Genomic DNA, 12,035 nt, shown 5'->3' with positions numbered 1-12,035 from the left:
TCACAGAAGACAGAACTGCACTTCAGTTCTCTAAGTCCAGGGAAGAGGGCTACCTTACCCCTGCGCATGAAAAGCTGTAGGTATGGACTTAATGATCCTGATGGGTCCCTTCCAATTCAGGACGTTTTGTGACCATACGCTGCTCGTACTGAACATATTTTTTTCCGAAGAACAACGCGAATGACTGCAATACTGCACTAGAGTTTCTATCATTTTCATCAGCTGTATGTCTATCCAAACCAGACGCCTCTCCATAGAGATAGCGTGACAGACCATACTTAACAGGAGAGAACAGTTCTTGTATCAAAGGGAAGCACCACTTTTCAATCAATATGTCAGCGATTCCTACTGTCTAATGATTATAGCTTCCTCAAAACACACAGTAAGGACTGCTAGCCCTTCATTTGCTTCCTCTTGGTTGATCCCTTTTCTCCGTGAGAAATTTTTTTTTTTTTTTTTTTTTTTTTTTTTTTTTTTAAATACTAGGTTTGCATGTTGCACCAAAAAGGAGACGTCAAAATGTCAGGAAGTAGAAAGGGGTTAAATCTCTAAAACAAGACGTGAGGAGACGCACCTCAGTAGACTGAGAAGTTTTATATGCAATCTGAAATTCATCTGGCTTATCTCTGCAGGCACTGGTTGCCCCTTCGCTCATTCTACAAGTATAAAAAAAATCTTTTAGAAAGTATCCATCCCAATGTTCCATCTAACCAGGCGAGGTCTGCGCTTAACTCAAAGCTGAACTGAAGCAGATGAAAAGTGAGATTTCAAAAAGAGAACTAGAAAGTGAACATGAAAGTCACTGCGCAGCCTTCAGCAGGAATGCAGCCAGAGCCTTCCCTGACCTTATATTCTTTTGAAAAGCAGAACAGAAAAGGATCCGTGGAAAAGGCTGAATGGGGCATAGCAAGGAGGGGAGCTGTGCATAGGCAGCAGCCAGGTGCAGCCCCCCAGCTCCCTGCAGCAGCTGTGACCAGGGGGCTCTGCCTGCAGCACCATGGCTTGCAGCAGGCATCTGAAGGAAATGGGCTTGTAAAATAAATACACAATCATCGTGGTCAAAAGGTCTGTGTCACATCTGCTGACACTAGCAAGACATCTGCGGTTTGGGCAGTGCTGGGCACTTATCTAGTGAAGTGGCCTTCAGACTCCATTTTGCTCTGTGCTCAGTGGTAGGAGATGGTTCCTCATCAACTGTGTGCTCTACATTGGCAAGGACCCCTCACTGACCTCTCCTCAGCATCAGAGACTGAGGAGTGGGATTTGTGAGCACCCACTGCAAACCCTTGAGTCTAAACCCTGAGTTCCATCCATCAGCTTTGTGGCTCAGAGCTGGTGAACAGTTTCCAGAAGTTTCTCCTCTGACTTCCAAACCTTCCTCATAAATGAAGGACTAGGGCATAACTCACACAGGCACACTCTACATGAGATCACAATATATGACAAAAGTGTCTCAAAACTCAACAGTTGGGAATATATTTTAATGGGCAGGAGGATGTCAGCTTTGAATGAGTAAAAATGATTGAACTGTAGGAAGAAATGGACACCCGTCTGCAAGATCCAAACCCCCCAAACCCTCCTGAACTTCCAAATATTTTAATGGTAGTTTCTGAACAAACATTTGTTGGGTACATTAACTAAACACAACACTACCGAGAACCTAAAGCAGTTCATTGTTTTCCCCACAGTCCAAGAAATAAAGAACAGAAAAAAGTAAAAACTAATTAAGCTTGGTTTCAGAATTAGAATACACACATATTTTGATTTGCTAAGATAGAAAATATTGTTTTCCTTTTAACATAATAGAAACTCATTATGAATTAGAATTAAAGATATCCAGCTACGCAGAGCAGCCCATAGGAAGATTCAGAAGACTGATAATGAGCTGCTACACACTGCTGCTGTGTGACCCAGGGTTGACTCCAACTCCATGACTGAGATGCTTCTAGTGCATCATGCACACACCAAATTACTGGGTCCTGGCTGTATGTATGCAACATAACATGCATTTTTTTTGTGCATTGGGAGATAAGCAGAAAGCTCTGTATATCAGAATGCAAGGGAAAAATGACCTTGGTAATGCTTATGGCTACCAAAAATTACCCAATCACTGAAACCAATAACCACGAGGATAAGCACTTAAAAGCATCTAAGAGCAAATATCCCATAACTGAAGAATGGAAATGAACTGAAAACCTGTAGATATCAAAAGGGCAAAAAAGAAATTGCTGTGTTTTAAGCACCAGTACAGAGCATGCAGCAAGCAGTAGTCCTCAAGCCAAGAATCCATTGCACTGGAGAGACCAAAGACAGATAGCACAGCGGGTGATTGGTGTCAAATGAGGTACAAAGGCTGGAAAGACAGCATCTGCCTCCAGCACTATTTTGGAAAGCCACAGCAGCACTGCACGGACACTGCACAGAATGCTGCTTCTGCTGCACCTTGTTCATCACACTTCTGTTTGTCTGCCTGCTATTCCAGTCCTTAAACCTGCCCCAAACCTCAAATATAAGCAGCTCCACTGCTAACGCCTGAACCACTCTCATCTGCAGAACTGGTTTCGTACAGTCTAAAATAAAATGGCTGTTATTAGGACAGGAAATAGCTAACATACATATCTAGAAATTACACTGCATATTTAACATGAAATGAAGCAAAGGAGCAAGAAGAAAAAAACAGTTTCCAAACAAAGCAACTCTACTAGCTTACTTGCACGGTAAAATGCGAACAACATCGTTCTGCTTGTAACTCTCAATGCAGACAGCACAATGATCAAAGTCTGGGTCTGTCTCCTAAAACAAACAGAATGAAAATTCAAGTCAAGAGCTTTGGCTGTGACAAAGGTAAAATTGTAATTAGTACAAGAACCATGCTGTGTCAGAGCAAATATTACCAAGAAGACACAGAAATGATGGCAGGGTGGTTGCATTCCAACAAGCTCAGGAAAGAGAAGTATCTCATGCACACAAAACCATTCCCCTTCACTCGAAGCTGATAAGCGACCATATGAAACATCAGCTAAGATGTTTATAATATCCAGTTGAATTCTTGTGGTACAAATAGTAGGGATTTCCCTATAGGAATCACCTCAGCTTTGAGGTAAAAAAAAGGGTTGGGTTTTTTTTTTAGGATAAGCTTTTTGGGAATTCTGCGTGCCAGCTAGCACACAAAACCACTCAGTCACAGCTGCCAGATGGAGCACAAGAAGTACTTAAGTGAGAAAAACTCCTTTGAAATGTGCAAACTTACAGCATACAGCAAGACCACGAGTTACACAAAACACTGTGCCATACGATAAGCAGTCTCCAACAAGGAGGGGAAGATCGGAATACCAGGAGAGAAAGGAAAAGCTGAAAAATAAACTGTTTCCTCTAACAAAAATAAAACACGATGCCCACGTTTATCATGTTGAAATATCATTATACCTTATCTCCCTTCTTTACTGTCCTGGTTGTCAGTTTACCAACAGCTTTCTTGGCAGCATCTCCAAGGCGACGCTAATGAAGTGACAAAGGAGAGAACACAAATTAGCTCTGATAATCAAGCTTCATTACTGCCTGTTATAATGACTTATTTGGGCTCGATACTGCCACTGCAGTACACACTGACAGTGGGCCAACACTGCGATTAACAGCATAAACAGCAAAGCCCACAGTTAGAGATTTGTCAGGAAACAAAACAATTCAACAGCAGAGCACAGGAATGCACTCAGTGTGTGGGCATAAAGCTCACACACTGCACAGGGCTCTGCAGAAGTCACCCAACACGTGTGACAAGCTAACTCATCCCAGCCTGCAGTACAGGAGCTGAAGCAACGTGCCCCCCAGTGATTTCTGTCATCATCTTCTCCTACTGCTTTTTATTCAGCATGCTAGAACATACTCTGTTCTCTTAGGCTTGAATTTTTTCTCCCTCCCAAGCACAGACTGATCTTGTTCTGAGACATAACAGATCCTCAGCGTAACCTAGTTTATCCTGCCCTTACCCGAAACCACTGCTACCACACAAAGCACAAGTTTGTGGGTCATGAAATCTGAAAGATCCGATTTAGACCTGAATATAGCCAAAACGAATGCTGGTTTCAATATTAACCTCGCTCTGACAGCAAAGGCCAAGCTGTTTTTTGCTGTTTGCAAAATGACCACCTCTGGGTGCACGCTGCCCTCCTGTGCAACCATCACCAGCTGCTGGCCTGTGGGTCCCAGGCACTGAGCAGCACAAGGCTCGCACCTTCTCGTATCAGGAGACTGGGTTTACATTTACTGGAAGAAAGGAAGTTCCCATATTTTGTCTTTCACCCCTCTTGTACTGAATACTCTGCTTTTGAGAGAGACCAATTCTAAGAACATGAAATGCACATGCCAAAATTCCCCACGCAGCTTGGATGGAACAACCGTGCATTTCTTGTGCCCACCTACCTCCTATACACTTGAAAAGCCAAGTTCTTCAACTACCTCACCCCATGTAAGCACTTCCTTTCTTCCCATATAAGCTAAGGCTGTTTTTATTGGAGAAACACAGAGGCCTCTGAAGGCCGCTACAGCACTGTGTACCAAATCGAGGACTGGCCAACTGCACCATCATTATTCTGAAATTACACAATTCAATTTTGGTTGTTGTCTCCACAGAAAAACAGCTCCTTCATTTCATGGGGATTTTTAGGACACCGATGCATGGGGTATGTGGAGTACCATCCAGAACAGGTGGGACTGGGAAGCTCTTTGCCTCCTAAAGGAAGAAATCTCATCCTAACTTCAACACATGAGAAACCAGTCAGTATAAGCAAATCTAAGCTGTGCATCCTGGAGCAAGCATATTGGCTCCAGCACTGAAAGACACAACACCAGAAGACTGCTGGAATGATTATCATGCACAGCCAAAGTTGACTGCTAAGAGAGGAACAACACTGAGAAGGCATGGCAGGGGCTTTCTGTGACCAGCACTACCCACCTGAGTCACTGGGGGTAGCACATATAATTAGCCATGCTGCCTGTGTTTGTACCACGTGAAGTCCTTGAAAATCTGCTCCAACCGAGAAAGGATCAATCTCAGCAAAACTCTTCCAAAACACATATTGTATTCTCACATGGAAGGAAATCTGCTAATGGCAACTTCCATCTCCATTTAAGAGATCCACCTTTTCCACCTTCTAATTTTAACAGGACGTTTTGAAATGCTAACCTTGGGGACACTGAGGATTTGCTGTTTGGTTAAGTTTTAGGGCATAGGCATGCACTGTATGCTTGCTTTAAAACCCACATCAACCTCAGTGGAAAAAGGGCACCAGTACATGCAAAGGAGTTTTGTACCTCAGTGGAAACGCACAAGAGTAACCATGTGAAATACCCATATCTACTTGCACTATCTATAAAACACAGCATGGTTTTGATGGCTTTTAATTTATTATTATTTTTTTTCTTAAACAGGTGCCTCCAGCCCCAAGCGATGATCTTGTTTTTCAGTTAAAACAAGTTATTTCCCCGCGCAGCCTTCTCTCTGAGAGCTTTCAAAGCTCTTCAAAAACAAGCCGGAGCCGTCGCCACCTCCTCATCAAAGTTTAATAAGCTCAGCTTTTTAAACCACATCAAATTTTCATCAAGTTTCTCCTGAAAATCTAAAGAAAGAAGAAAGGTCACAAAAGCCCCCTCCCCACGGAGCAGCTGCTTTGAGATGCTTGGAAGAAGCCTCAGACCGCTCAGGGGATGCAGCAGGCACAATTCAGCACTCCACAGACACTCCTGGAGTCACAGTTCTATTTAAACTTCTGCCACCCCAAGGGACCACACTAAGTACCAGCCACAGATCGGTCACTTCAGAATGACACCCCTAGGAAAATCTAACGGGACCGGCAGCATCAGATGCTATTTCCAGAAACTAGAAAGGAAATCCTTTGTCTCAATTGAGGCTCTGTAAGTCTGCGTTTGTTTTAGGTTTGACAAAGCGCTGTCAAGAGCCAAAAGAGCTGCCCCACAGTTTGCCCTTAAAGGTCAGTCCTAAATCAGAAGAAGAGGGACAGCAGCTAGAGGTCAGCAGCTTTGTAAGGCCTTGACAGAGATGCACAGAGCCAAAGAGAGCAGTCACTTTTTTCCTCCTTTGCAATAAAGGCCAGGACACACTACTGAGACAGCAGGTCATTGAGTCCACGACAGTAAAACATTTACTTCTAAAGTTTAAGCCATATTTACACTGATGACTTCACTTATTCGAGACCTCTGGGCATGGGTGCATTTAATTCAGATCTAAGTTCTTACAATAACAGAGAAAAAGAATCAGAAAGGCACACTGGACAAAATATTACTTAGCATATATGACCAAGAGAATTAGGCAGTCCTTATCAAGTATCATCTTAAAGTTAAAGTCAGTGCCGAACACTAAGCAACTCTGTATCTTAGTTTTCTTACCCTAATATTCATTAATTTACAGTTTGGGAACAACAACTGAACTACCTTACTTATTACTAAAGCTAGCCTTAATAACAGATGGAATGAATAACATTAGCTTTGAACTCCACCACACCATATAAGCATAAGCACAGTTTTTCACTCTCCATTTCCAACGTCCATTCCAAGAAAGCAATTCTCCACAGAATACTGTACACAGCAATAACAGCTCCAGAACATGGACAGGAAAAAACAAAATGCCCTTACCTGATTCCTATCACGTGCACTTGTGTACCTGATCTTCTGGATGAAGTAAAATATTAACCACGCTGAAGAAATTATCATCAAAACAATGAAAGATATTGACACAAAGACTAGGGAGCCCCGACTGAAGTTCTTTAGAGGAACACGGGAACCCACTGCTATGGCCATCAGGACAGAGATGTTCTTTTCCAAGTAATTCAGGATCTCCTTTACTTTTGATTCTGTAATCATTACAGCAACAATGTCTCCAGTTCCTATAAAAAGAGAACAAAAATTAATTAACATTTAAAATCCACAGAGCATGATGCCAGTAAGATTTTCCATATGCAAAACCATTTGGTAAATAATTTTATCCAAGTCATGTATGGCATACTGTGTGCTTAACTCAAGGCTCATGCTTCCAACCCAAGCTTTCCAGGTATGCCAACTGTTGCAGCTGCACGCATCCTACCAGGTAACAGTGCTTCCCACACTACGACGACTGTGCACAGTCTGAACAGATCTTAAATCGTATACTTGGTCCAGATTGGAAGCTGTGATTACTTGAATAGGCAACTTAGAGAAAAAACACATTTGGAAGATGAGGGGTGTCAGTATACACAGAGCTGAGCCGGGGGAGTTCGGAAAGTTCCCCGATGTGGTGATGAGGATATCACATGCACACAGACTGCCAAGGACCTACAGATCACAATTCCAAAGAAGCCAGAACTTCACCCCCACCACTTCCCATAGAAGCGGAAGTAGAACAAACAAGACTGGCTGGAAAGTGGAACAGAAATTAAAACTGAGCAGAAATATGAGAGCTGATTTTATCATCCAACCAGAGATGTGCTTAATAAAGTAGCAAAGAGCTCTGGAGACAAAAAAAAAAAAAAACTGGTGTGCTGTTCTTCCTCATCCAGATCTGTACTGAAATCCCTTCTCAAGATCTATTTTCAAGATGCTGGTGAAGCCTGCTCATCTGCTCCCTCCATCTGTTTGCACCAAATCACATTCCCTAAAAGAGGAACAGTAGAATGTGGGTGATTTCAGCACTGTGTTCTGGCTTTGGAGCAGATTTGAGCCGGAGAACTTGGCGTGACAAGATCCTGTGTTAACAAAGGGGATTTCTTTTAAGTCCTTTCATCAGAACCCTATTTTTAAGAAGTTACTGTACCCAGAATATGAAGTACAAGAATAAAAAGAACAGAATCTTTGAAACTGAGGGCACAGTAAGTCAGGGTGACAAGTCCAAAACCACTCATTTCCCCGAAAGGGGGCTATGCTCGAGCTGCATAAGTTGTTTTAGTGTTACTCTGCTGCTCTTCCCATTCACAGAGCCAAATAGTGACTGTTACAGTCACTGTCCTCAGTTTTCAGAGAGCGCTTCCAGTATACGCCTTAGAGCTGCCAGAACACTCCTGACCTGTCCAGCTGAGAAGTCCTTGCACTTAATGACAGGACAAAAATCTTCCTTTCCTGCAATTTCAAGGTACTGTACATGGATGCAGCACGCACTCCTGCAGCTCGGATGATGCAAGATCAACCCAGAGCTGATAACGTAATACTGCCTGATGCCCTCCCCAGGCGTCACTTCATTTCCTCACATCTCCTTCTGATAGCAAAGGCAGAGGGATTGTTTTCCCCAGGGCATATGTTGTACTATGCTTCCCCAGGAGGTATTATTTGGCCCACGGCATCACGTTCCTATCCAAGTATCAGCCAGAAGCTCTCAGCACAGCATCCTGACACGATTTATACAGCTACCCGTGAAGCAAAGCTGACTAAGATTTTCTGATACCAGTCCAGTTCCGCCTGAATTAAAAGCTGAAGCCTCCACCTATTCCCTGCTGCCCGGAGAATGTGACAAAGCTGACAATCTGCCACATGTTTTCTATAAGGCCCGGCACAAAGGGAACCTCTGGCATCTCTGCAAAGCCATTTGCATTCCAAACAACTCAGCTGCAAACAGCCCAAGTGCTACTGCTGCCTCTGACCCTGTGAGAGCCAAGGAGAACAGCACAGAAGAAAAATAAATTGTGCCTGCTTAACATCCTGAAACTCAGTGGAAACTGGGACTTGGTTTATCCATATTCTTGTCAGGGGCATCACCCTAAATAATTATAGCAAGAGCTCCTTGCTTGAGAAGAATTGGGGGCAGGAGGAGGCACTGACTTATTTATTTTCAGCACCTTGAAATCTTGCATTTCTGAAACCTAAGCAGAAAAAAAAATCCTCAGGTGAATACAGACTAACAGCACTTGAAGAAGTTAGAGTGTGGTCTTTATATAAATCTGCTGAAAACCAATGCTCTCCTGAGCAAAGAATGGTGCCCAACTAAAAGGAGCTGGAGCACTACAGTCAATGAACTACACAGCTAAGCAGGAAGAAGCTGGACAGACAGTACACCCCAGATAAATGTTGACACCTGCAAATATAAATCAGCTGCCATCATCCAATCCTAAACAGCTCTAACTTGCAATTTTACTATGTGCATACTTACTGGGATAGCTACACAACTCTATGTATGGAAAGGAAGTTGCAATTAATCGTTAAGCCTGTGGAATACAACGTCAAGACAGGAGATGAGAGAAGGATGCAGCAGGTGAGAAGATACTAGGAACAATGTAATGGGAAAAAAGCAACAACCAGAAGTTTCCTGTAGACCTCTGTAGAGCACTACAGAGATTACTTTGCTGGCTCACCATATCTCCTAGCACCTTCAGAAAGTCAACTGAAAGTTGTCTCAAAGGAAGATTCCCAGTCTCACCACCAGCAAACAGTTGTCCTTGCCAATTTCTCTTTATGTTGATTCTCAACTGCCAGACACTTCTCTGAAGCTCCAAATACAGACAGCTGTGGGAAGGACACCAAGCTGCAGACAGACATGGTTCAAAGAGTGGACTTCAGGCACCTTCCACCCACCTATCGCCCCTGGGAACAGCAGGCAGACAAAACATAACTACCAAGCAGCAGATATTTGCTTTTCTCTTGGGTGCCCAAATGGCCTAAGCAGCTGCTTGGTCAAAACTGTGGGAGAAGGGGTGGTGACAATTCCTGAGCTGCTGCCAGCACTGCAGTGCTGCAAAGAACCTCCTTGCAGACAGGGAAAGCAAATTTAAGATCCCAGCTCAAGAACGGCACATGCAGGACCACCTGTAAAAGGCACTGAGTGGATCTGATGGGATGAAAAAAGATCTGCAGAAAACTGAGAATTAACCCACTTGCACCAAAAAGGTGAGCACTTTTCTGAGGGCTGCTGTTTTCAGCTAAAGTCCTTGCAACTTCCTTAGCCTTTAACTGCACTTGCTGATGCATGTTGCAGACACAGCATGAAGCACAGACTGCACTCAGCTCACACTTGCAAAAGAACATTGTTCTCTCTTTAAGTAGCAAACAACATTTAATTGTAACTGAAGCACTGAACTCTATTCTGAAAAACCCAAATTCAACACACATCTATCTGACACATTTTGCAGATGTCAGTTACAAAGGCCTGCAAAATCCCCAACTTTCTAATAAAAGTAAAGAACAGTGCAGACAGTTGCTTTCTGGCTGGGTTCAGGGCGTGATTCGGACACTAAAAGCCAAATCACAATGACAGAGACACCATAATGATCACGTTAATTAGGAACTGCCTGTTTTCACAAACCATTAAAATTCAGTAAGCTCTTAAAGCGTTTCTGAACACGCATCAGAAATAAACACATGCACACTGTTCAGTGTGCAGGAAAGGGATCAATCAGTGCCAGATTTCTTAGATTAAAAAGACAGACCACCACAAACAGCAGTTACCCAGTAGGTCTGGTGGAGCACACCTGACCAAGTGATGACAGACCTCCAGTGGCCCTTCCAAGCCACGCTCAGTCATGTTTTAGACATATTTGCACTAGAATAAAAACCGATCATACTTCTGAAGTCCACTGATCCACATGGAAAACACTACCACCATGGTCTACGTTTTGGCTACTACAAGCAGTGAGTTAATGAAGTCACTGTGAGCGAGTTCCAAGACTCCTGTGAAACAACCTTGCAGAGGCAAACACAAAACCAGAAACTTATAAACAAAGGAAGAATGTAACTGCTTCCCCTCCGCCCCCATTCCCCAAGAGAAAACCTCAAAGTAGTTTTTTTGATTTGAAGGACGCTCGCTCTTCTTCTATCCCCAAGGAATAGAATACAGCTGTCAGAGAAGGTTATCTAAAAAATCCCATCTGCAAGAAAGATGACAATTGTGGAAATTAACACAACTCTGAGAACTCACCAGCCAACAATAATAGAATTTGGGGGCCCACCAAACATGAAAGGAGAAAACAGGAAACACAAAACAAGCACTGTTGTTATTAATGAAGCTCTGAGAGACTGAGTGGGAATTTTTTTGAATGTCCCTGAAGACATCTGCACTGAGATGGAGGAGAGGGAAGGAGAGGACATTGCGTTGAAGACAGCAAAGGACACGTGGAAAGGGCGGCCCCCCAGCCACCAAATAAATAAAACAAATGAACACACCATCAGAAATAAATGAAAAGCAGGAACAAGGAATCCAACTACAAGTCAGAGGAAAAGCAATTAAAGAAAAGCAGAAAGTAATGACAAAGTTGACACAAAGGGATATGCTGACAGTCACAGAAAGGTCTTACTGCTCATTTAAGGGTGACACTTCCAAGCTCAGGCTTATATCTATGTTAGAAAATCAACCTTATCACAATGAAAATAACTCTACATCTGCACTGCTAGACAAGGTGGGCTCTGAGAGCGCACATCAGTTCCGCAGTACTTACCAACAATGGGGAACACACAAATTCTTCAGGTATTTTAGAATTTTAGCCTGATACAAACCAGAAATTCATTGTAAGAATGAAGTCTTATATTCTAAAACAGTCTTTGTAAAAGCAGACAGCAAAAAGAAGAGTCTTGGCATATGGACAGAGTGATTAACACAGGTCGAGCTGCACAGGTTTTTATTTTGATCTAATCAGAAAGGAAGAGCACATCCAGAGCAGCAGCACCACTGCAATGGTAATATGTTGTCTGAGATGCCCCAAATCAAATACTTCTGAAAGCAGAAACAAAACCATAGTATTTGTCAGTTCTCAGTCCTAAACGAGGCAAGAACTTAATGCCAACGGGCATCCATTTTAAAATGAGACCGAACAGCATTTCAAAGCATTTTTCTTCCTGTTGTCTTTATAACACTGTAAGCATTGAATTCTTGACTATATATGTAAACATTTACTGCGGGATATCTGATTTACACAGTGTCAGACACCAGAACAGATGTTCCAACACTACCGTGAGAAAATAGTAAATGACAGCAGCATAGGAAACTGTGAGCTAAAAGCCACGTTTTGACGGGGTGCGTTGGTTGAACACAACCTGCAGAACCACCACCTGCCCCCAAACACTGAGCA

At 43.0% G+C, this 12,035-nt stretch overlaps 1 protein-coding gene across 1 annotated transcript in view; it reads right to left on the bottom strand.

The window, feature by feature from the left end:
- RNF130 (ring finger protein 130) overlaps positions 1–12,035 on the bottom strand; it is a gene marked incomplete at both ends in the record, with an annotated part of 36,685 nt that overhangs the window by 12,426 nt on the left and 12,224 nt on the right. Inside the window, 3 exons of the mRNA XM_079542619.1 lie at positions 2,711–2,793; positions 3,427–3,498; positions 6,649–6,899. Of these exons, the coding sequence (XP_079398745.1) occupies positions 2,711–2,793; positions 3,427–3,498; positions 6,649–6,899 (406 nt within the window). The remainder of the gene's footprint in view (positions 1–2,710; positions 2,794–3,426; positions 3,499–6,648; positions 6,900–12,035) is intronic.

Source organism: Tetrao urogallus (genome assembly GCF_951394365.1).
Source record: "Tetrao urogallus genome assembly, chromosome: 14".
Classification (NCBI taxonomy): Eukaryota; Metazoa; Chordata; class Aves; order Galliformes; family Phasianidae; genus Tetrao; species Tetrao urogallus.
This window is presented reverse-complemented; position numbering and strand designations above follow the sequence as displayed.